General features: G+C 36.7%; 4 protein-coding genes across 6 annotated transcripts; 2 read left to right on the plus strand and 2 right to left on the minus strand.

The window, feature by feature from the left end:
* The first annotated feature begins 2,374 nt into the window (after positions 1 to 2,374).
* Positions 2,375 to 5,403, plus strand: LOC137726982 (molybdopterin synthase sulfur carrier subunit). 2 transcript variants are annotated; one of them, XM_068465931.2, is made up of 2 exons: positions 2,375 to 2,533; positions 4,664 to 5,403. In XM_068465931.2, the coding sequence occupies exon 2, from the start codon at positions 4,710 to 4,712 to the stop codon at positions 5,025 to 5,027; it is 318 nt and encodes a 105-aa protein (XP_068322032.2). In that variant the 5' UTR covers positions 2,375 to 2,533; positions 4,664 to 4,709; the 3' UTR covers positions 5,028 to 5,403. The 2 variants fall into 2 exon arrangements, with proteins under 2 accessions (XP_068322032.2, XP_068322033.2); XM_068465932.2 differs by having other exon boundaries at positions 2,382 to 2,533; positions 4,658 to 5,403.
* Positions 5,404 to 5,433: 30 nt separating this feature from the next.
* Positions 5,434 to 7,144, plus strand: LOC137725115 (heavy metal-associated isoprenylated plant protein 8-like). The gene is made up of 4 exons (XM_068463707.2): positions 5,434 to 5,848; positions 6,058 to 6,236; positions 6,361 to 6,454; positions 6,709 to 7,144. Exons 1-4 carry the CDS (start codon positions 5,743 to 5,745, stop codon positions 7,032 to 7,034), a joined length of 705 nt encoding a protein of 234 aa, XP_068319808.1. The 5' UTR covers positions 5,434 to 5,742; the 3' UTR covers positions 7,035 to 7,144.
* Positions 7,145 to 7,323: 179 nt separating this feature from the next.
* On the minus strand, positions 7,324 to 11,089 carry LOC137726981 (uncharacterized). 2 transcript variants are annotated; one of them, XM_068465930.2, is made up of 2 exons: positions 9,592 to 11,089; positions 7,324 to 7,574 (listed from the first exon to the last, which is right to left on the minus strand). In XM_068465930.2, the coding sequence occupies exons 1-2, from the start codon at positions 10,498 to 10,500 to the stop codon at positions 7,443 to 7,445; spliced, it is 1,041 nt and encodes a 346-aa protein (XP_068322031.2). In that variant the 5' UTR covers positions 10,501 to 11,089; the 3' UTR covers positions 7,324 to 7,442. The 2 variants fall into 2 exon arrangements, with proteins under 2 accessions (XP_068322031.2, XP_088551205.1); XM_088695079.1 differs by having other exon boundaries at positions 7,324 to 7,562; positions 9,592 to 10,963.
* Positions 11,090 to 14,393: 3,304 nt separating this feature from the next.
* On the minus strand, positions 14,394 to 22,701 carry LOC137725985 (histidine--tRNA ligase, cytoplasmic). Its single transcript, XM_068464833.2, has 7 exons — positions 21,094 to 22,701; positions 19,556 to 19,735; positions 18,794 to 19,051; positions 17,528 to 17,662; positions 16,309 to 16,590; positions 15,951 to 16,091; positions 14,394 to 14,874 (listed from the first exon to the last, which is right to left on the minus strand). The coding sequence occupies exons 1-7, from the start codon at positions 22,426 to 22,428 to the stop codon at positions 14,572 to 14,574; spliced, it is 2,634 nt and encodes an 877-aa protein (XP_068320934.2). The 5' UTR covers positions 22,429 to 22,701; the 3' UTR covers positions 14,394 to 14,571.
* Between the last annotated feature and the right edge of the window lie 2,601 nt (positions 22,702 to 25,302).

Below are 25,302 nucleotides of genomic sequence, written 5' to 3' on the forward strand. Positions count from 1 at the left end.
GTAATATAACTTTGGACATGTGAAGAGATGCCCATAATGATAACAATGTGAATGGAGGATAATGAGTCAAAAATAATTCTAGTGTGCTAATGATGAATTTCTGATGATGTTCTTGTAATGTTAGGTTTTGTGGCTCTGCAAAAAAGAAAGAAGAAAATATTACTTGTAATGATGAATTTCTGATTAATATAAGGTTTTCTAGCTGTGTTTGAAACTTGGAATTTTGGAATTTCATCTGATTGCTTAGCTACTACGATTACTTTATTATTCTATGTATTTGAGTTCATGATTGTGCTTGCTAATACTGGGGTGCGTTTGTTGCACCAGACTATCTCAGACTGGACTAGCTTAGACTACACTAAGCTGGACTGACTTAGTGAAGCGTTTGTTGCAATGCCGGATTAAGAAGCAAGATAATAAAAATAGTACTGTTCACACCACCAAGTTTGAGAACGCAAGTTTTAACTTGGGATATTGATAAATCCATAACATTTATGTGTTCCACGCCACCAAGTTTAAAACAAACAAATTTTAGATTAATCAGCTAACCATAAAGATTGAACTTTACTAAACTATAAAATTGAGAAGTAAAAATCTGGGTCATATTATTTTGTTGACAATAAAATCATACAACCTTAGATATAATCATACAACAAACAAAGAGGGAAACAAATTAAAAATCTTAATTAGATAGAAAAACAGAATGAACTAGCATAAAACGCAACAACTCCAGAAGTGTAATCAGCAGGCAGCTTAATGGAAACACTGAAAATCCCATGCTGATAGAGGTCCTTAGAAACAAATCCAGACCTTGCAAATATACATAGCCACCAAAAACCAAACAAAGACAACAACTTTAAGATCAAAGGAGCCATGATATGCCGCCAATTCAAAAACCTAGAAACCAAAATATCAAAACCCTTTCACATGATTCTCAAGACATAAACCTAAAAGGGAAACGATTACAAACCTGTTCGTTCGTCTAGTGAGAGATGGACGGATTTCCCATCTCTAAGGATCATCAAATTGTCAAAAAAATTAGCAGAAAAATTGAAAAAAAAGGGGTAGCAATCAATTAAAAAACACACCCAATCACATAACACAATCGCACGCAATTTTTGTGATAAAAATTCAAAAATTTCAGAGACTTGGAACCCAAAACAACAAAATCGATAAAAAAAAACCAATAATAATTTCAGATCTGCAAAATCAAATCGGAGAGGAGCAGGATAAGGACGAGTAGGACGAGGATCAGAGAGCAAGACTAGGATGAGGGAGCAGGACCTGCAAGACGAAGACGAGAAGCAGGACAAGCGAACTCTTTCGAAGACAGTCTTAGCAATCCCGTCATATTTGAGGGTGCTCGCTAAGAACTCTTAGCGAAGGAGATAGTCGGAGCGAGTCCGATTGAATCCCACTTAACTTAATCCCGCTGCCTAACAAACATGGGACTGGACTAACAATTAGTCCAGTCCAGTCCAATGAAAGTTTGTGAGCCCAAACAAACACACCCCAAATTTATTGTTAATTGATCTCCTTTGATTCAAAAACGTTTATGTTTCTTTAGCATTATTTCATTTTATGTTATAAGATTCAACTAATAAATCCTAAGAAATCCATAGAAATCTATAATAGAAATCCACATAAATCTGTTGAAATCCATATAGAATTGAGAATCTTTAAAATCTTTTGAAATTTGTCACTCAAAAAAAGTCTATTAAAATTCCGTAAAATCCAAATTAACTACACCTCCTAAATAATCTGCCATTAGCTAATGCTTATTGGGGTCAATGAAAAAAGGGGAATTGGGTTACATAGCCCATTTACAAACTAACTCACCAATATCCAGAACTTTTAAGGGGGTTGTCCGAATATGGACATGTACGCCATATATCATTATACAAGTCAAATGGTAATTGAAAAAAAACTTTTCTCTACTTGTATACCAACGTATAACATACATTCTCTTGTTTCGAGCACACTAAAAAAATCACCTTTTTAAGAGAAGAGATCCTCATTTTTTTTTTTTCCAAAAAATGGAGATTAGTTGTGGGACTTATACCACATCGAACTTCAACAATTCGAATTGTCTATTTTTCAAGTTATATCTCAAAGATTCTTGCAACATATTAGTCAATTGAAAATATTTGAGACATAAATGAGTTCAAATAAATTCATGAACACTATGTTTTGAAACATTAAAATTTTATTATAACGGTTAAATTGAATTGAATTTTTGTAAGAATAATATATGAATCGAGTGATATAAAATAAACAAATCAGAAATAGAGAATATCATTTCTCTACACAACTTGCAGACAGCATGTCAAAAAATATAAACCCAAACCAAAACAAAACAAAAAAACCAACAAAAACTAAAAGCCCAAAAACCCAAACCCAACACGGAAGTGTCGAAAACAGGCACTGTCATCTTCTTTGTTTGTTTTTAGTTTATTTGGTCAAAACTCTCTTCCTGTTTAGCTTGTTCTTCTCATTCTCTGCAATCTCTGAAACTTCTGAACGATTGGTGAAGGTAAAGCTTCTACGTCTTCCCATCATTTTTAAGCAAATATGAGACGGGTTTTACTTTTTCTTTCTTTTGTCACAGATTCATCATCTGGGCATCCCCATAGAACCTTTTTTTTAATTTATTTATTTATTTTTTATTATTATTATTTTTTATCTTAAAAAGCACAATGCTTGTTTGCTGCTATCTCCTTTCAATTAATTTTTAAGTTTGTTTGTTGGTGGGTTTTTCTATTCGTGTTGTTTGAAACCAAAATACCAGTTAAAGTTCAAGTCCTTTTGTACTTCTTTCATCTGCCAAAACCAAAGCTTTCCCTTTCTCACATTGGTAGTTCATACTTGTTTCTTGTAGGACTAATATTATACTGTGATTGTCTGAATTATTATTGTGGTTATTTTTAATTATCGTGATTAATTAATAAGGACTTGACTTGATATTCATGCCTCTGAATGTTTGGAATAGCTTATAGTTTACATCAAAATTTAGTGATTGAGGGATGCGAATGGGATAATCCAATGATATCTAGATTCACCTGTATGTATATAATCTTCAACACGTCCTTTGAGTCATCATTGTCTCTTGGAATCTTACAGTGTTCAGAGGTGGTGTAGTTTAAAACCGGAGTTGAGAGAAACCCATTTGGAGGTTTGAGTTTGCATCCAAATTTTGTTGCATGCAATATCAAGTAAAAGTGAGGTTTCTAATTAGCTAATCCTCCACACCTGTGTGGAATAATTTGGAATTTTGTGTTATAGAAGTTGTCTGGCATCGAGTTAATTTGTAGGAGTTCCAACTTTGTTTTGATTGATACATATACATGACATGTGCAAAGCTGTCCATTCTAGTTTCCTCAACATTGCTAGTTACAATCGGGCATATATTTTTTTTGTGAGCCAAATCGAAATCCTTGTATTTGGGGAAGTGTTACTCTATAGCGCAACAAATTTTTTCTCAACTATCAGTGCCAATTGGTTTTTCGCTGTTGGGTTACTAAAAGGTGGGGGAGGGTTATTACTATTCTTGCAGTTACATGAAAACTCAATGTTTGGGTTCTTGCGGAGGACACAGATACCCAAGAAACGTTCATCACTTAGGCATAGGTTATCCCAAATATAACTAAAACTTTCAAACCCTAGTTTTTGGGGGTTTTCTGTTTATAGTTGCATCGTTGCTGAGATTGTTGATTTCTATCACGGATTCTATCAGATCTGTGTGGCTTGTTATCTGCTTTTGATTCTGTGGTTTTGATTCTTTGCTTCTATAGCTTTCTTGCAACTGAAGCTATCTGCTTTCTCTTTAATTGTGCTTGTGCACAATGGTTACTGCTAATCAGTTAGCCCTTACTCAGTCTCCAATTTCATCTTTAATTCCAAGTGTGTGCAATACCATTTTTTTTTTGTTTTTTTATCAAATGTGTTTAATACTATTACTGTAAAATTGGATAACTCAAATTATGTCACTTGGAATTTCCAGATGGACCTTTTGTTGGAGGGAAATGGAATAATGGGTTTGTTGATGGATCTATTCCCTGTCCTGATTAATTTTCTGAAGTTGAATGTGATGATGGTATTGTTGAGAACGCTGCTGTGATTCTGATGCTTATAAGGTGTTGAAAATACATGAGAAAGCTTTAATGACATTGATCATTGCTACTTTGTCTCCTTCTGCATTTTCGAACTCATAGTTCTCAGGAAATGTGATGATGGTGTTGTTAACGATTTGCTAATGTCGCTAGAACTAGTATTAGAAAGACCTGTTCTTGCTGTTGTGGCAATGGCAAAGATTTAGTTATCTAGAATTGTAAATCTGACATATTTCAAAGATATAGGCTCACAAATCCTGGGGGTAAGATTTGTTTATTCCAGATCTCGAAAAACGGCTGTGGATTAGTTGTCTGGCTAACGAGAAGACAATTGTGAGAATTGCAGTCATGCTAGACTTTGTGAGGTCAAATCTGTATAATTGTATGACTGATATTGGAATTGTTTAATTGCATTATCCTTGCCAGTCAATGTCAAACATGAGTTGTAGATTTTTCCTTTTTTGATAAGCATGAAAGAAATTAGTTTTTGTTTTTCCGCTGATTTCCATATCGTTTATCAGTTTTGATTAGTTATTGGTGTCTTAAAGTTGCAGCCAACATGCTTCACAACAACTAATTCATGAGGCAGGGTGTTCCGCAATGGATTTCAAACAAGAAGAGAGTAAGATGGTAACCATGGACTCTACCAGTCAGGGGATCGAGGGTTCATTTGTTAAGATAAAGGTGTTGTTCTTTGCCAGGGCTCGTGGTCTAACTGGCTTGAGTGATATGCCACTGGAGGTGTCCTCTGGTAGTACTGCCCTTGATTGTTTAGATAAGCTCATTGCCATGTTTCCAAGCTTGACAGAGATCCGAGGATGCATGGTGCTTGCTCTTAATGAGGCGTACACAGCTGATTCTGCAGTCGTTAAAGACAAGGATGAGTTGGCTATAATACCTCCGATAAGTGGTGGCTGAAGGCATCTCATATAACCAACAACTGCAAGGAGGTCCATATATTCTAAACCTTGAATAGTTATAGAAGGTTGTTCATAGTTATCGTTGAGCTCATACGCATGCAAGTACATCCACGAAGCCAAGTCTTGGATATCGTTTTTGATAGGTGAAACCTCGGGTACCAACAATGGTTATTGTCGACATTTGGTAGTTAATAAAGGAGGAGAACATAAGCACATAATTTTAGCTTCTTGGGAAATGTATGATGTTGTGATATGTGTACAAACCAGTAGTACCAACAAAATTATCTGCTCCTTTTTTTGGAAAGTGCAGATGCATCTGCTAAGGCTGCAGCAGTTGTGCCTAGTAATTTGATGACCAAAGTTCATGTTTTAAACCTCGATCGGAATGTTGTACCACTCTGCACTGTCACACGGGCCATGAACAAATAACCACATAAAAAGGCATGCGAAAGATTATTAACCACATAAATAGGAACTATTATCTTCCACTTGGTAAGAGTAAATATCCATAAATGAAATAATGTAACCTAAAAAAGAGTTAAAAGACTTCTTAAACCACAATTTGTCATTAGTTTATGGACACTCAATGTCCTATTCTTAACGGAAATACATATTAACTTCAAGAACAAAGTTTCCAACCATAAATCATCAATGTTTGGTAATCCGCAAGCGGCTTGTGTCAAAAAGGGGATTCCTAGCAACCCAACTTCAACATGACAGAGAGAAATAACAATTCCGGTGAAGAAATTGTGTTGAAAGTATTAATGCATTGTGAAGGATGCCAAAGTAAGGTTTCCAAGTGTTTGAGAAGTTTTGAAGGTAAAATTTTTTATACAAATATCTCTGTTCTTTTTGCTGTGCATCTCAATTATAACGGAAGACATGAAGCAAAACAGAGCGCAGTGACTTTCTAAGATTCATATAGCCGACCCCACTTAGTAGGATAAAACTTTGTTGTTGTTGTTGTATTTCGATAGTATAGTGTACTTGCATGTATAACTTTTGGAGATTTTCTTTTGATTGATTAGGTGTTGAAGAGGTTGTGGTTGATTACCCAAATCATAAAGTGACTGTGAAGGGGAAGAAAGCCGACCCTCTAAGGGTTTTGGAGAGAGTACAAAACAAGTTTAGTAGAAACGCTGAACTCATATCTCCAATGCCAAAACCAGAAAACAAACAGAAAAAGGAGCCCGAAAAGAAAGAAGCGGTATGTTCTTTATTTAAACGGTATTCTAATCCATCTGGTCTAAATTACGGGGAGAAGCATTCATTTTTTTATACCGATATATATTAGTATTACCGTTGTCTTGTTTTTGGGACTGGAAATGTAGGCTCCGCCTCAGGTGAAAGTTGTGGTTCTCAAAACGTTAATGCATTGCGAAGGCTGTGCAATTGACATTAAGAAATACTTGGAGAAAATAAAAGGTAAATCCCTATTGGAAAGGATGCGCAACTGCTGCTTCATGTTATGTATCATCAAAATCGGAAATCGTTTGTTCGTTTAACCTAAATAGTTCATTTTTCTGTTGTTCTTAATTCGGAACAAGAAATACCATTTCTCTTGTTGTCTATATAAAACAAGATTTTAGTAATGAACGAGAATAAAACACATGGACGACGGACGAATTTAGGGATCATTGGTGAAATTAACCGGCTCGTTTTTCTTTGGCATATTGTAGGTGTTCTAAGTGTCGAAGCAAATATGGAGAGCTCAAGGGTAAGAGTGAGGGGAATAGTTGAAGCAGCAAAGCTGGTGGAATACATAAAGAAGGAATTCGGGAAGCATGCTGAGATAGTGAAGCAAGAACAAGGTGAGGAGAAAGGGCAAGGAAAGGACAAGGCAGATAACAAGGGGCAAGGGAAGGACAAGGCTAATAATAACAAGCAGCGCCCGGAAGGAGGAGGAGAATGCGTATTCCAATATCCACCTCAGTATTCAACTCAGCACATTTACCCTTGTCAAACATTTAGTGATGAAAACCCTCTTGCCTGTTCCACAATGTAAAAAGTCGATGGTAAAATTTAAGAATGCAACTCTTTCCTCCTTTCAGTTTCGGTTTGTCCATGAACGAAGCGATTTTCGGTAATCAAAAAGGTTCATATGATTCATCTGTAGAGCCGGCTCAAATAAGTGATTAATGCCGTATTAACTTGCATTAAGGCTTGAGAGGGAGGGATTGGTATATTAAGAACACATTGACATTCCTCATTTTCGAAATTCCAATGGTGGGCATGGAAAGCACACCGAGAGAATTCCAATAAGGCGATAAAGCATGCCACACAACAGGGAAAAGTAAAGTTAATACCAAATGGTAATCTTTGTCTGCATTTTACAGATGATTCTTAATTTCAGAGTTAATACATAACAGCCACAATTGTTTTTGATACAAACCAAGGCACAATTTTACAGATTTTATCTCAAACCCATTACAGGCCATGGATTCACTCCGGCTGCTGGCAGCGAAGGTCGCACTGTAGGGACCCGCCTCACCACAGAAAATGCTTCATTGAGACGTGCAGCACGACTTGTGAACTGAGACACCTTCTGCAAAAATCGTTCAGTTATATATCCTTGGTTGGCCACTTCAACGTGTATCTCAAAACAGTAGAGCAAAAGATCACATTTGTAAAACCAAGTGCGTAACTCATATAACAAAATGAAATCCCACCACAAAACAATCATTTTTTTCTTACAACAACATGAATAAGGTTCTACCATTTTCCCACCCCTAACCTAATACCGCTTGAGCTAGATCTCACAGCCGAGACAAGGATCTGAAGAATAAGTAAATCCAACAAAACTTGTTCTTTTTAACCATTTCCTAAGATGCACGATGAGGTTGATTATCACTGGCTTCACTTGAGGGTTTCTGCAACTTTTAATCCCAAATAAAAATTGCCAAAACAGGAAAATCACCTATAGCTCACTTGGCAAAGGCACTTTAAAGATAATGCAATCATGCAAAATATAAGGATTTCATTTCTTGTTAAACATTCACTCGTATGACTACCGTTCTTTTGATCAGTGATCACTGATCGTGCTGTATTTTTTTTACCTAGTACGGATTTTTGGCTTCCAGGAACTCCAGGTAAAAGTTTCATAAAAGAGCCCTTTTACCTTTTTGCTAATTTGAAAGTATAGAATAAGTTAACAGACTTCACTAAGAGTCTATTTTGTTTCTAGCTATATGTTTTCACGCTGAACTTTCTTACTGGCCTACATTGAGCAAGCTTTCACATGTTCTTCTAAAGAGATTACTTCTCTGTGTGTAATTTTTTTTTTTTTTTTTTTTTTTTGCTTAAATATTAGATTCACCGATCTCTGAGCCTACATTTCTTTCCAGTTCAATGCAGCCATCAAAATATAGACTTGGTTTAAATAAAATTTCAAACATTTATACAGGCTTCTTCCCTTCACTTATAGAACCACACCAATCCCTAAACTTCACAAGTGAAGATGCCGTGGCAAATGAAAAAAAAAATGCAGATACATGAGCATTAAGATGCGCTGAGAGAAAAAACAAATAGTGGATAGAGGCTGAAGCCAATTGGTGGAATCAAAATCAGTGGGTTGTGGCATCAGCATAGATCCTTGGATAGTCAACTTGCAGGGTATTAGTTTCTTTTCTTTGGATCTATGTTTTGTTATGGGGAAAGGATAAGAGAATTAGTTTTTGCAGGACAGAGAGAATGGGGAACCACCTTTGTGTTAGTGTTCACAGCTTCCAAAAATGTTGGTTATCTAAATGTTTGTTTGTATAACATTGACTACTTGTTCACCTCTATGTAAACTTTGGTAATTAATTTTTATCTTAATCAAATATCCTTTGTTTCCAAACCAATGAACCGAGAGAGAAAAAAAGTGATACAAGTAAGCAAACATAATATCATAATCTATCATGGAGAATACAATAAAAATAATGGATGAAGGTGATTAAACAGGATTTTAAAACCCTTTGCACCAGAAAATGTCGAGAACAAGCAACACAGTCAGAGAAAAGTACTCCCAAGTGATATCTTTAAGAAAAGTAATCAAGATTGAAAAGTACAAAAGAAAGATGTGAAATGGCAGCATTAAAATTTTGCTTTGCACAAATCGCCAAACGATCAAAGTCCCAATAAATTGACAAAGAAAAGCGAAGACATATCAGTATGAATCCTATTGCACTTGGGCAGGTTCCTTTTACTGGAATCCTGGTTTTTAATAATTTATTACAAGAAGTCCTGCGAATATGAAGAGTTTGATATAGTGGTTTCAAAGAAGTAAACTAATGCCAACATACTGAGAAACGACCTCAAATGTCTTTTGACTCAACTGATCACATGAGTTGCAAAAAGCTTCGGATTTCAACTTTTTAACTTTCCAAATAAATTACAAACACTACTGCATGAACAGACGCAAAAAAAATTATTACGCAAAATTATAGATTAAGCTTTTAATTGACAGCCATAACGTACAGACCACATAGTGATCTCAATGCAGGCATACTTAATATATTGCAATAACATGAAGTGAAAAAAATGATCACTAGATTAGCCAATAATAAAGTGCAATAACTGACCTTATCATCCAGAGTAACCTTGAGCTGCAGGCTCTGGCTCTTCCGCTTCATCTTGCGCAATCTCCGCCCCAAGAACACCAAACCCATTACAGCTGCAGCGACGGACAAGGACCAAACAGGGCTTACCCTGAAAACACAATACTTTAAAACCTCAAATGGGACCTTCCACCACAGGATTGTCCTCTTCACTACCTCTTCACCGGATTTCGCCTCCGATTTCTCTTCTTCAACTGCAGCACTTTGACTCTCAACCGACTGTCCTCCTTCTGGTTCATTGTCCAAGTTATTTCCACTTTCCAAACCACTAAAACCTATCTCGCTTTCCTTCGCAACCTTCTCAAATTTCACCGAAACCAGACTGTCGCCGCCTGAATCAGACCAGAACTTACCCAAATCCTTATCAAGGCTTCCGCTTTCCCCAATTTCTTCACAGCTCACTCGGGCCTGAGCATCCAACCCAAATTTCCCAAAATTCTCGTCCACAGCTAACATTTCTCCAAAACCCTCAATACCAACATGGCTTTTCTCATTTTCCACAAAACCCAATTCTTTTTTCCCCTCAAAATCATTACTTTTACGGTCATCGGACCGATCACTTGCCGAATCGGACCAAAACCCACCCGATTCTTTTCCGCCATAGCGAGTCACCGAATCCGGGTCAATCCAACTGGGGTTGTCGGACTCAACTGAACCTTCTTCGGCGACATCAACCACCCCCTTTCCATGCCCAAACTTGTCATGATTATCGAGAGAGAAGTAATCAGGCCTGATCATACCCTCGGCGTGAACATCGATTCCCTCGAAGCTCCTGGGAGTTTGAACGGAGTCGTCCGAGTTAACCAGGGCAGGGTCGAAGCTGTGGAGCACCTCCCAGTCCTGCAACTCACCAACTTCTCCTCCTCCTTCCATGGCGGGAATTGATTGGCGGGTATTCGGAATCGGAGAAAATGATAAAAGTTTAATAGAAATAGTAGGAAATGAACAGAGCCTAGAGTAGGGCAGCTAACCCTAACCGTGAGCAAAGAAAATTGAAATTTCTTTTCCTTTTTGGCGTGTAGGACCGTGCACCTGCGTGTTGGATTGGCAACAAAATTCAAGGACGGAGAAAGACCGCTTTTATTGGTAAACCACACACAAACACAGGTACCCCTTTTACTCTCCCAATTCCCCAAAAATCCCTAATTCCCAAATCCCTAATTCCAAACCCACCTCCTCTGTATTTGGATATTTTGAGCAGAGTGATGAGGGCTAAAGACGGTACCCTTCGTTGAAGCTGGGCCACCTGTGCCCTGTGGTGTTGAAGAATGGGGGGATAACACAGAGGATACAAGGAAGAGGTCAAGTTTGTAAATTGCAAATAGTATTTGGAAGCTTTGACTAATAGGATCGGGCCGCGTAATGGGGTAGAGTGGGCTGAGGAGTGGTGGGAACACTGCCGCCCAATTAGAGAATACACGACACCAGCACAAGGATAGTTTTGAGATGTCCTTTTCCTGACAGAGGAAGTTGGGATGTTATTTTCCATCTTATTCTCTATTATTCTCTTCTTTTTTTTTTTCTTCTCTTGTTATAAAAAATTAATATAAAAAATTAACGTGATTTAACCGTTATCGTTTAAATAAAAAAATAGAAAAAAAAAGAAACAAGATATTCCTACTCCTTCAAGGGGAGGCTGATGACTGTTTTAGTCAGTCATTTGCAATGTCGCATCACATAATAAATAAATAGACTCTTTTACTTTATTTTTTGTGAGAAAGTAGAATAATAAATGCATACGCCGACTTGTTAGAGAGGTAGATTGTCTGCTCTTCTATTTTCATATTTTTCATATATCCTCATGTGATGTGTAGTTACGGTTAAGCCACGTTAACATTTTATAGTAATTTTTTTATAGAAAAGTAATAGAAATATAAAATGTTGACATGGCTTAACCGTAACCACACAAACAGGAGGGCATGCAGAGTGTATGGAAATGGAAGTGCAGACAATCCACCTCCACTTGTTAGAGGTGGTGACCGGATGAGATTTGGGTAGGGAATCATGGTGTTTTTTTGTTCAAACTTTGAAACTTATTATTAATTAAAAAATTTATTACATGAAATAGAAAGCATAAAGGCAGTTCAAATACAAGTATAGCCCGTAAGAAAATACAACATAAATGCTAGAGAAGCAAGACCACAATAACAAAATCCTTAGATTTAGAAACACCCCCATCACCGATATGTCACCACCACTAAGAGGAAGAACCCATGAACAAGCTGGATGAATGGAAAATGGGCATGAACGAGCCACCCACACAAAAACCAGTCCCACAATCCTGCCAAACAATACTAAAAGCACTTTAACAACCACTCAACATCAAAGTGCGCCACCTAGAAGAGACACGCAATGGGCCAAATAGCAAAGATTGGCGTGGAGAATTGCTGACGGAGAAAAGCAATGGGTGAAGAAAGGCACATAAAAGTCTAGATCTGAGAGAAGCTCAAAGAAACTAGAAATTAAGAAGGTTAGTGGGAACAAGGAAGAGAAAAGAAACAGGAAAACTGAGAAGAGGGGACTAGAAATAGGGGAGGGAAGGGAGCGGGGCAGAGAAGTAAGTTGGGGGTGGGTGGGGAGGTAGCGGGTGTAACGACCCAAAATTCTTATTTTGAAGCTAAATCCGGTAATAGACTAAAACAAAATCATGGTTAATCTCTACGTTATGAACCATAATAAATTTCTTTCCTTAAAGAAATCAAGTACAATAATAAATTTGGGTTATTTTATGGCTGCATCTAACCGTCTCGTTAGACTGCCAACGTACCATAAGAAGGGATCAAGCCATTCGTAGTTCACAAATCAATGTTAATCCATTTTCTAAATCATTCAAATAACATAAATAAACAACATTAGTTTTAATAATCGAAACACATCAATTGGTTACCAACTACATATTTAGAATATCAAAATTTGCATGAAAAGGCAACGTCGACCCATTGGCCACTCGCCGCCCTGGGTGGCAGTTGTCGATGAACGGAAACACAGTTTTTCGACGAACTCCAAAAATTACCAAAAATTACCAAATTTTACAGGCAATTAGAGTTCAATGGTCGGGAAACACCTGAAAACTACCACGAACTGCCGGAAACCCTTGAATTTGGGTGTTCTTGATTGGACTCTAAAACAGCTATGACGCCTCAACCAATGCATGAACTTTGTTCCAGGCCTCAAGGGGAGTCCAAGGGTGGTGGTTATTGAAGGGTTTAGCTTCAGGATTTGGAGGAATTGCCACCACGATCTCCGTCACACCCACCGTGCGGATTTCACTATTTCAAGACTAAATTTCACCAAATTTGGGATGGAATGGGTAGAGGGGAGGTCGAGGAAGGAGTTGGCAGCGAGAGCAGGGGATTTTTTTTTTTTTTTTTGTTGGGGCGGTGGGGTGGTTTCGTACGAGAGAGAAAATGGGAAGCAGCTAGGGAATTTTGTATAGCACATTTGTACTATAATATTGATATTTGGAGTTAATTATATAAGATATGAGTTAGTTCTTTTTTACGTGTTTTTACATCCTTATTATAAAACACTACCTTAACAGTGTATTCGTATTTTTAAATTACTGTCGGAATGAAAAGGATGTTAAACCAACAACTTCATTCATGTGACTTTGACAATGTATTCGTTTATACAAGTTGCTATCGAAATAAACCGGATATGGGTCCCAACTTCACTCACATGTGATGTACTTTTTCTCCACGTTGAACCAACTTCACTCACATGTGATGTACTTTTTCTCCACGTTGTTGAAATAAAATACCACCGATTTTAAGGTCATCTTCTCTAAACCCAATTTGAAACCGGAGCCTCCTCCCGACAATGTTTAAAAATTGAATTCAATGTTGATGGATTTATTTACAAAATGAGCTTGCTAGGTTTTCTATAAAGAAAGAATATACTAATTATCTTACGCACACTCAGTCTACTCAACTTATACAATTTTTAGTTTATGTTTTCAAATTATAATCGTCAACAAACCTATGGTGTGTGATTGAGGGACGGTAGAGTCCCTTTCTCGCATTTGAAGAGTTTTTCTATATATATTATCAATAGTTAAAAGTGAGATTATGAAGGGAAACGGTGTCGGTAGCCTCGAAATCGGGTGAAGAGAGCTACAAAGAGCGCTTAATTTCTACTATGGCTCTAGCCCCCTTGTTTTTTCATATTTACTTGAGAGCTTTTCGTTTGAATTTTTATTTAGGTACTAGTAAGTTAAACTATATTGTTAGTTAAAATGACCAAATGACTGACCCAGCAGTGTATCATTAAGAGCATTTCCAAATGAAATGTCAAGTACGTCAACTTCGAGTAAATGACTGTTTTTTTCCAAAAGAAATGTCATAATTGACGTGGCAAATAAGTCTAACAGTCCTTTTTTTACAGCAAATAAAGATGGAGCCGAAACAAAGACAAGAAAATTGGTGATAATCTTTTCTTGTCGATAAATAGGATTAGCATATGAATCAAAAGGGAATGGCAATCTTCTTGTTTTTCTTTTGACGGTAGCTTCTTTTCGCCCATTTCCTTTGGGGTGTAAGTTGAAGCGTCATGACATCTCCTCAGTCCCACCCTTACACTGCCTGCCAGTGCCAATCGTAAAGTGATATGTCGGGGACTCTGGACCAACAAAGGCCACCATCTGCGACTGCGACTGCGACTGCGACTGCGATGCATCACTCTCCACAACAAAATCACAAGTGATCGAGGGAGAATAAAGCAATCTCAACATTACTTTCCCTACTTGTTTTCTAATATAACACAAAGTCTTAACTCAACCCCACATTTTATTTATTACGTTCAAATCACCAACTTACATTACAATCCAAGCATCTTAACAGATACACTTTGTAAAGCATACCCACAAACCGGCGTCACCAAAAACATATTAAGTTTCAAAAGTTAGGGTAATCTGGTTTCATATCTTTGCTGCCTTAACTGATTAAATTATGACGAACTCAACCGTTTTTGAACTTCTTCCACAATTGTATCTCTAGAAATTGTGATTTCCTCACCAGCCTCCATGTTTTTCAATCTCACAACATTATCATTCCGCTCCCGTTCACCCTCAATTATCATCCAAGGGATCCTAGATTCCTTTGCTCGATCAAAGTGTTTCGTCACTCTTTTATTCACCGAGTACTCTGCTTTCACTTTTACGTCCCACAACTCCGTTGATAGCTCTGCTGCTCGTCCTAAATCATCCCCCAATATACTCACTAGGACTTCAGTCTTCGTTGCTCGTGTTCTCTGTATCACAATATCAATTAAACATGAAACAGATCAATGCCTCATACAAGGCTGCAAAACCTATAATGCCATGTGGCTTTCCAAATTATTAACCAAAACATGTATCTACAGTATCCGCCTTAAATCCAACATGTCGCTAGCCAAAAAGTCATGTACTTACACGAACTAATATATATATATATATATATATATATATATATATATATCTACAGTATCAGCCTTAAATCCACCATGTCGCTAGCCAAAAAGTCATGTACTTACACGAACTAATATATATATATATATATATATATATAAAACAAGAAGCCAAAAAGGAACAAAATAAGTCTTCAATGCGCTATTATATCTATTGTGACATTGGACCAACCAATCCAGAGTGTAGGACAATCAAAATCACAAGTCACCGAAACACAGCATAGATACCTGGTAAATGACAGATGTCATACCTATTTGCTGCTTTTTAACACCCAATCCATCTACCAAATAGCAGTCCCTTGCACTAAACTCAAACAATTTTCAAAGAAAAACAGTAGGGACGCTGAACAAACGGAAAGATGGCTCTAGAATGACTAAAAGGTAACACCAAGATAACGAGTTTTAATTTCCTTGGAGCATCAGGATATTGATTTGAGTTTCTTTCCTCTAACCTCTTGATTTTATTTCAGCTTCAGTTTCTTTCTCGAAAAGTAAAAAAAGAATAAGGGTGGGTTTGAATCGGAATGAAGAATTTATTCTCGATTATGTAGCCATGTGTGCATGTACACAATACTCCGGTTGAATTCATTGACGGAAGTTTATATTTGGATCAACTAACCAAAATTCAGGAACCAAAATGACAAATATACAGTTTAGGGACTAAACTAAGATATGAATCAGCAGTCAGAAGGCAGTGTAACTTAACCTAAGAAACGTATAACCTAATGAATTTATAGTTCCATTATGTTCTATTAATTACCCAGTTGGGGAACAGGATTTGAAGTGCTGTCACTGCCAATCAGATTATAACCCCACAATAATATTCACCCAAAATATAAGACTATTAATTGATATATACCCAGAAGCATATGAAACATCACCTGATTCTGGTCTTTGTTAAGCTGCTCCATTATGTTAAATACTCGTTCAATTCCAAGGCTGACACCAACAGCTGGAACCTGCTTTGTACCAAACATTCCTATAAGGTTGTCGTAGCGTCCACCAGCAGCAATTGAACCAACCTGATAACAAGTTAATATAGGTTGAAACACATAAGTTAAGCTGAGGAAGTAAAGGGAATACGCCATTTATTATTACTTTCACTGTTCATCTGAATTGAAATTTTTAAATAACGTCACAGAAAGATTATACAAGGCACATGAGACATGTTATACAAACAACAATAGGACACAAAATGAATACAAAAAAAAATTCACAACAGCATTTACATAATTTTACCTGGGCACCCCCCCTAAAAACAGCTTCAAATATTACTCCCGTATAATAATCGAGACCCCTTGCAAGACTTAAGTCAAAAACCACTTTTCCTATGCACTTTGATTTTTGCAAAGCATTAAATAAGATCTCGAGGTCATTCAACGCATCTATAGATGCACTGCTTTCCAAGAACTTGCTGCCCTCCTGTTTAAGCTTACTTAACAATTCCAAAGGATGACCATGCTCTTTTACAAAAGCACCAATTTTGTCAGCTGTCTCAACACTTAAGCCCTTCTCCTCCACCTAGAAAAATTCATATATGGCAGATATAAAATTAGTTCGGATAAGAGAAAATAAGTCAACCATATGAAAAATGGCATCAACCAAGACAAACAATAAAGGATAGAAATGAAAATGCATGCCCGCCAATTATGGAGAAAAGCACAACAAATTGATAAACCAAGTACATGCTTATAGACAAGAAATAAACAAGAACTGAAATGCATTGGTTCTCATGGTATGAAATTTCAAACCAGTAGATATGTCTTTCTTAGAAATTGTTATGATCACAGATTACTTTAAGAAATACAGTTTATTCATTATTTGGATATTCGAATGCTTTTACCATTCAGTTATTTGGAACTCAAAACATACTTTTTAAATCAATACCATCTAGTGTTTAAAAGTCAACTATAAGTTATCAATAAAACTTTTGGGTTGGTAGGTACAGGACCAAAAGCTTTACCTCATGGTGTGAGACTTCAGCCCTCCATCAGGCAATGATACAAATACAGATACTTAACCAGGAAAATTGCCCAACTAGACAGCATTCCTTGTCAAGAAGCAGACACATGACAACTATTATCGTGTTTAATGCAAAACAAAGTTTTCCTATTACTTGGGTCCAGCTCGTAAAATCAATCTTATGTATCATTGTTCTGTTAGGTTATGTATGAGAAACATCCTCCAGTTATATATAGGATTCCTCCCAACTACTAGGGGTCAGCTTGCGAAGTACTTCATAAGACAATATTATGCAGTAACTAATGTTCTGTTACGTAGTGAATCACCAACTAACAAAAAGCAAAGAGACTGAGACAAATATAACTCAGCAAGGACATCAGACACAAAATGTAACTCAAACAAGCACATGCAGAACATAGAAATAAGCAAACCCAAGATATAACAATGTAACTCAGGCATACACATGGGAAATCAGTTGCAATTTTTTTGTCTTTACCATTTCCCCTTTTATCTGCTCAAAAGGCTGCTTGTCTAACTTGTCAATACTTGAACAAATAGTTCTGAATTTTTCAGGAGGCACTCCACAGATTTCCAACATTCCATCCAACAACTTTCGGTGATTCAATTTAATCTGTATAATAAACAGTGACAAACACATGTAATTAAAGTTAAGCCAGAAAAATGAGGCATACCAAATAATTGCTCACATTATGATGCAGATGCTACTAAACAAATAAACGTCCATTTTGTGACTTTTGTCAAGAAATCAACATACATGTTCCACAATTTTATTTATTAAAGAAAAAAGGAACTAGAAAATATTGTAGTTGAGCTCCTGCCAACTAATTTAAGAACGGCAGATAAGATCAGTATAAACACAAATTTTATTGCAATGGACTAATATCTTTGATTTTCATAATTCATGAAAGTAAATAACTATAACTCCATTACAATTAAAATCTATGATTTTTCACAAATACAAATTAGACAACTCAATTATACACACATAAGAGTGATCTACAATTAGGATGTAAAATGCAAGCAAATACGCAGTCAAAATTGAGAGACTTTAAGATAAATAATATAACATTTAATCAATTAATCTAAATCATATTCATACCCACCAGAAGAAAAACAACACTTTATTATGAAAATATGCAGCGAATGAGATCTTGCAATAATTTTTTTTTTCTACTGACCAACATAAATTGCAAAAGAACCCATTGGAAGTTCTAAATATTAGCAGTCTAGAAAGCACTTCATAGAGAGTTAAATGACATTTAGGAAACATGTTACATAGGCTTCTTCATAGAGGTCGAAATCCATGTTACATAGGCTTCTTCATAGAGGTCGAAATACATCTTTCCATAATTGCTTTACAACAAGATTGAAGGGTTTATGAAAGAATACAATGAGTCCTATTTCTGTATGCATACAAACATGGAATCATTACAGTAAGACGGACACTTTGCTTCGACTTTTTCTATTGTTAATTTGTTACCACATTGATTGCATTTATTAAGTTTTTTCTTTACCATGAACCAATATCCTTCGCCCTCGAAAGCATTTCTGGTAATTTTAAATGATTGAAATTGGGAGCCAGATCTCATACGTCATAACAATATTCAAAAGAAGTCTCATGCATAACTACATCTCAAAATTGATACATGTGAGGATCTGTGGTGCTAAAATCATGCCTTTCTTCAATTTAACAAAACTTTGTATGCAATGACACAAACAAAGGGTAAAAATGAAAACTTACCTCATAATCTCCAATATTCAGCTCATCAAGAAGTTCTGTCAAAATCTTAATAACCTCAAAATCTGGACCCATTTTTTCAAATTGGCCAGCAATATCAAAGTCGCATTGGTAAAATTCACGATATCGTCCTTTGGATGGATTGTCTCTTCTATAAACCTTTGCTATTTGGTACCTTTTGAAAGATGTGATACCATTCATAGCTACATATCTAGCAAATGGAACAGTAAGATCATATCGCAGTGATAAAAGCTCTCCTCCCTGCCGACATGACAAACACAACCCCCATTAGATATGAGTGATTATTTTAGTTTAATTGTCAAACTATAACAACATTGCACCTTAGCTGCTAGAAACCTAAAAGAAGTATTTATGAAGAAGAAATTACAAGGTCTTTCCCGGCAATTATTGGCAATTCCCCATATGGTACATGAAAAATACGTAGTGGTCGCAACATATAGGAGATTATTTCATGTTTAAAAATACAACAATACCCGCCATAAGGTTTAAAAAGCATAAACAAAATTATAAGCAAGATGCAACCAACAAAAGGTCATCCCTATAGCCAAATTCTTGAGAAAACCACACAAGATAATTTTAGAAGTAGCTCCCAGGCTCATGCACAGAAAACCTAAAAGGCCTTTTGAGGTACTATTTCATAGCCAAATTAAGAAACACTTCATGAAACTTGCAAAAAAGAAATTAACTATGAAAAATAAGAACAAAACTCCACTTAAATTGACGACAGTTGAAACTGAGAAATACCTGGTCAGCAAGATCATAAATCAATTTTGAATCTTCCCCATATTTTCCCATGAGGGTTTCTCTCAATTCAAAAACTGGAGTGTCAAGGGCCATCGCACCGTGCCTCTCAAAGACCTCTTCAATAATCGAAAATGCTGTCTTTCTTACTACCATTTGTTCTTTTGCGAAGTCACGAGTACCCTAGGATTTCCAATAATATATACAAGGTCAGAATGCTAGTAAGTCCACTCAGCATAAACCCAAAAAGAAAAAAATCATAAAATCAGTTGAAACAAAAGACCACAATCTGCAAAGGCAACTGACAGCAACCTAAGTATGGTTTCTTGAAAATATACAATCACACAATTGTAATAAGTTTCCAATTCTTTCCAAATGGTCACTATTACAGATTCAAACATCTATCCGTATCGAACTACAAAGTTAAAGTATGTACATTATGTTCTAAAAAAAAAAAAAAAAAATCCCTTCCTTTCAAAAGACAATAAAGTAAGAGGTAGATAGTAATAAGTTAATAACCACACGTGGTTATCCTGAAAACACGAAGAGTTTCCCAAAGAAAAAGGTAAAAAAATTAGATAAGAAAGAATGATATTAATTTTCTTCTCCTACAAATCAATGAAATAATGTGGATTAGCGAAAATACTCCGAGACAGATAGGATGTCATTAATGATCCACTGTAATCAAATATTGACATATACCATAGCAGCATCAGATATATGTTTACATCAATTACACAGATATATAGGGACTTGTTAGATATCCCTCTTGAGTTTTCAATTGTCAAAAAATGATGGACAAGTTCGATAGGATCACTGATTCTAGCTTTCTCTACACAAAAAGCGAGATGTATCAAGTAAGAGAGCTAAGGAGCAGGACAAAAGTATAGGTTAGGTGCGTCAATGTAAATATCAAATAGATGAGTGTACACTGGTGTGAAAAATATTTCGCACTGAGTTACTGACTGACAATTGGAAAAGCATTAATTGTAACATATGTAAGTATCAACATAATTCCACTCCAGATTGCTTTCGTGCTGAACAAAGCACATGTTTCCATTCAAAACTTAAGTGTTAAACTAAATTCTTTTAAGAGATATATTCTAGTCCGGACCATTTGGAAATAAAAGAAAGAAATAATTCTTGACAGGTTTCTAATAACAATGATTCTATACTAAATTTCAAAACCAATAACTATCCACTACATAAACTTCAAGGTATCAGAACATGTGTAAAGGGTTAAAATGATTTTTAACTTTTAAAAGTTTATGTTGATGTCAAAAAACTCACTCTAAGAGTGTTTTTAAAGATGACTGCTAAAACAACTTCACAATTAGGGGGTGCAAGTACCAATCTTTTTCATTATCCACATCTACCGCACAAGCAGAAACATGTTGAATAAAAGGTTATCTAAAGCCACCAATCAAGTAACAAACAAAATTCAACCAATTAACAACTGTATAATCCTTCTTAATTATCATCTTGAATCATATCTGATCAACTATATTTTACATTAAATGACATGAGTACTGGAATCTTACCTTTGGAAGCTTTGGGAGTCTTCTACTCTCATTGCTTTCCACTATCTCCTTCACCTTGTTCAACAAACTATCAAATTCCAGGTCCTTGGGGTCCAAAAACGATGAAAGCTCGTCCGCCCAAATTACCAACAACCCCAAACTATCAACAGCATTTCCTCCCTTGCCCTGCAACCTATCTTTAATCAACTGTACTACAACACTAGTCCCCTTACCCAAAACCACCTTCTTCTTCTTCTCACTCTTCTTCTCTACTCTCACATTCCCTCCTCCATTCACTTCACTACCTTCACTCTTCTTCACATTCAACTCAGCTCCCTCGAGCACCACAAATGCCGTTATTGCCTCCCAAGTCACAATCTTCCACACAATTCCCATTAACAGATTCACTTCGTGAGCAAAATTATCATAATTCACTTCCGCGTCAGATCCCAAATGGGAAACCAACTTGAACCCACTAATCAAGCTTTCACCACTTGGGCATTTCTTCTCAAACAATGCCACCAAACTCGACCTCAAATCTTCACTCCCCACCGCATCCACAATCATCTTCGCACGGGACAAACTAAGGTCACCCAAGTGATGAAGCGCCGACGCCAGTGACAACAATGTGGTCACCACTGTCCTAGGAGTAACTACTTTCCCGCCAGAATTCAGCTCCGTTCGAGTCTTGGAGTGCAAAGATTTCACCTGCTCTCTCAAACTCGCGTGAATTTGTGGGATTTCCGATACCGCTTCAATTTCAAGCTTACCCACTAATTTAGACCCATTGAGCAGCACCTTCAAATCACTGGCCACAGCAATGACCTCCTTCGCTGCGTACCCATCCCCCAAATCCATCGAATTAAACGCCCTTACATCGGCCTTCAACGCCTCGCAAGACATCGCTGCCACCGCATCGGAAACAGTAGACAAAGCGGCGGACTGGTGGTCCAGAAGCGCACATATCCCGCACAAAGCTGAGGATAACTTGAATTCCTCCAACGCAAGAGCCTCCTCTTCGGTCAAAACGAGCGACCCGAGCTCCAAGTCTCGGGAATTGATGGCTTCGGCGAGTTGAACCGCAAGAACCGTACGGACGTTGGGGGAACCGGAGAGAGATAAAAGCTTGCAGAGGAGGACGACGAGGGAGGCTCTGGATTCTTCGACAGTTGGGAGGGAGGGGAGGAGAGAGACGAGATTATGGGCGAGGGGCGATGAGGAGGAGGAGGAGTCGAGCCGATTGAGCGCCGACGAGTCGGTGCGCAGATGAGCAAGGCCCTTGGCGATGGAGCAGACGGAGGAGGAGGACAGAGACGAGCCCTTGCCTCCTACTGTGATCATTGGTAGCTCCGCCATTGTCGGAGCTCAGAGACAGATACTGTGTGAGAGGTTCTAGGGTTTTTCACTTGGAGTGCGGATGACTGGATTCGAGGACTGCTTAAGATTGTTAGAAAATGAATAAAAAGCTTGTGATTTTCTTATGGAAAATTGTAGGCCTATTTAAGAGGAGAGTTATAAAGAGATGTGCGGCAAGGAAAAGAGAGAATAAAGAGAATAAAGAGAATAGAGAGAATAAAGAGGTGTGATTTCTCACCGCGATTGCTTCTTCGTTTATAGTGGTGGTAATGTAAAAGGCCAATTCAAATTTTTCGTGAACTAAAAATATTTTTTGTTTATTATTTTAATGGAAATGTCTTATTTACCCAAGTGTTTTTCGATATGAAAAAATTTTGTGAGGAATTTCTTATTAATTCTCTCTAAAAACTTTAAATAAACAGGCGAATCTATCATTTAAAAAACTACTACAAATTTACAAATCTGCTAATTACTCTCTAAACTATTTTTTCAGTTGATTTATCCCCTTTAATTAGTACAAATTATTTAAATATCTTTCCACCGTTAAATTTAAGAGAATTGTCCAAATTCAGTTAAATATTGTCATGTGGGAGGCATGAGACGCATTTAACTGCAAAATATTTAGTAATCTTGTACTGGTTAAGAGAGTAAATCAACAACAAAAAAACAAAAGTTTGGAGTTAATGGGCCTTGTAATAGTTTGAGAGTATTTGGCAATTTACCCCCAAGTTTTTTTATTATTATTCGTTTATCATATATTTTAGACTTTAAGTAATCAAGACGTTTAAGGTGTGTTTGTTGCAATGGATTATCTCATACTAAATTAGTTTCAGGAACTAAGCTGGATTAATTTAGTGAAGTATTTGGTGCAATGTCGGATCAAAAAACAAAAAAAATGAAAAAACTCAAATATTATATCATTCAATTCATATTTATTATTAGTTTATCTTTTTTTTTTTAGAATCATCTCTCTCTCTCTAAACCTATCCCTCTTTTCTTCCGTCCACCCTCTCCCTTTTCCTTTCACCTCCTTTTCTCTGTTTCACCTTTTTTTTTTATTTTTTTTTTTATGGAATCATCTTCCTTTCACATCTTTTTCTTTGTTTCACCTTTTCTACAGAATCCTTTTTTCCTCCACTCACTCTCCCTCACCTCTCCCTCTTTTCCTTATGCAGAAGATTTGGTGGAGCTCTCCACACCACGCATCCTTTGATTTTCTCGAAAAATCTTGGGATTTTCTAAAAATTTTGCTTTTTTGTTTTGAATTTGTGCAAGGATTATGCAGGTGCTTCTAAGGGTTTTGCTTTTTTTTTTTTTTCTTCTTTTCAAAATTTATGAGTTGGATTTTGAGATTTAAACGGTGGGTGGGGGTGGGTTTCAGATCTGGGTTGGGCAAGGGAGTACGAGTTACAGACAACAAGGTGTGCTATGAAATCTTGTTCTTGATTTTCACTATTTGTGATGACATTTAGTATTTTGTATTTCATAATTCCAACGCGTTTATATTTGCGGTGTATAATTTTTCTGATAAATAAAAGGACAAAATGCCCCTAATAGGCTAAACAGACTTCTTTAAGCTCGTACTTTTCCCACATTTATTTGCATATTTGGATAGTACGTATCGATACGAACTCGTGACCACAAGCGGAATGGAATTTGGAGCTATAAAGAAGATTTTGCAAACTTGAAAGTCGAGGGCATTTTAGTAATTTTACCATTTTTCGACACATGTTTTTTGTCTTTAGTGGCCTTCTTGTGTGTGCCCATAGGGCCCACTACTAAAAAATTTTGGAACATCTCTCTTTCTTTTCTCTTGACCTCACTCTCATATCTCTTTTGTTTTCCCTCCCGTTTTTCTTTTGTTTTCTCACCAAGAAGAACACCACACCACCTCTAAATCTTGACAAGTTAATCACTAAATCATCACCAAAACAAGCTCCTTCTCTTTACCAGCTCAAGGACGAGCTTTGGATTGTGATAAAATGACAACAAAATGAAGTTTCTAGAGCTTCAAAATAGATCGAGAGTTTACCGTAAGTTTCAGATTGTTTTCATCCATCTTTTGGACTTCAAACATGTATAAATCGATTCCTCTCATTGAGTGGACGAATCTCCATATATAGATAATCGAATTGCTTGAAAAATGAAAAAGTTATGAGCTATAGAAAAGTTTCCAAAAATCCGGCGAGCTTACCCAGATTCTATTGGGTTTTCGGTTGCTCGAGTCAGCTCCGACTCGGCTAGGTTAGCGTTCACCAATGACAGTTGACTTTTTTTTAAGATTTTGGCCCAGGAACCCTCTCAAGGTATTTCAACGCTTTGATTCCAAATCAACGCTCCGTTTGTTCAAAATTGTTCATTTAAATACATTTATGATAGGCCACCACTTAAATTTGGGATTGGCAAAGATTCGACCATATACTGTTCTAGAACAATAATAAGAGTCTTAAGAAGTTACGGATCATAAATTCGATAATCGAATTTTCCGGTTCGAGTTACGTAGGGTTGTTTACCTTATCGTTGACCTTTGACCAACGATTGATTTTTGTGTCCTAAGGGGCGTATAAAACCTAGAAGTATGTGATTATTAAACTCCTAGGTGATATGAATGATCGATGTGATTGCTAGTATGAAAAGAGAAGCCTAGAACCATGTTGGAATTATTCTATATGTATATGTGATTAGATATTCGTCTATCTTGTGGAATTGATCGTGTGTATGCTAACAGTTAAATTGCATGTTGAATTGATGCATGACGTGTGATGATGTGACTGCATCATGTAGCAGTGGTACATGGATGGTCCTATTTGGTATATTCATCATGGGACTATATGTATTTCAAGAGTGATCATGCTTGGTATATTCTCAATGGGT

This window comes from Pyrus communis, chromosome 5 (assembly GCF_041283825.1).
Source record: "Pyrus communis isolate YQ-2024b chromosome 5, ASM4128382v1, whole genome shotgun sequence".
NCBI classification, from domain to species: Eukaryota; Viridiplantae; Streptophyta; class Magnoliopsida; order Rosales; family Rosaceae; genus Pyrus; species Pyrus communis.

Bases quoted from the DNA above. Each gene is read 5' to 3' on its own strand.
- LOC137726982 (XM_068465931.2), top strand. From the start codon at position 4,710: ATGGATTTCAAACAAGAAGAGAGTAAGATGGTAACCATGGACTCTACC.
- LOC137725115 (XM_068463707.2), top strand. From the start codon at position 5,743: ATGACAGAGAGAAATAACAATTCCGGTGAAGAAATTGTGTTGAAAGTA. The intron at 6,237-6,360 runs GTATGTTCTTTA...CTGGAAATGTAG, and splicing joins AGCCCGAAAAGAAAGAAGCG to GCTCCGCCTCAGGTGAAAGT. The intron at 6,455-6,708 runs GTAAATCCCTAT...GGCATATTGTAG, and splicing joins ATACTTGGAGAAAATAAAAG to GTGTTCTAAGTGTCGAAGCA.
- LOC137726981 (XM_068465930.2), bottom strand. From the start codon at position 10,500: ATGGAAGGAGGAGGAGAAGTTGGTGAGTTGCAGGACTGGGAGGTGCTC. The intron at 7,575-9,591 runs GTCAGTTATTGC...CGATTTTTGCAG, and splicing joins AGGTTACTCTGGATGATAAG to AAGGTGTCTCAGTTCACAAG.
- LOC137725985 (XM_068464833.2), bottom strand. From the start codon at position 22,428: ATGGCGGAGCTACCAATGATCACAGTAGGAGGCAAGGGCTCGTCTCTG. The intron at 17,663-18,793 runs GTAAGTTTTCAT...TTTATTATACAG, and splicing joins TGAATATTGGAGATTATGAG to ATTAAATTGAATCACCGAAA. The intron at 14,875-15,950 runs GTGATGTTTCAT...ATTGTGATACAG, and splicing joins TTAACAAAGACCAGAATCAG to AGAACACGAGCAACGAAGAC.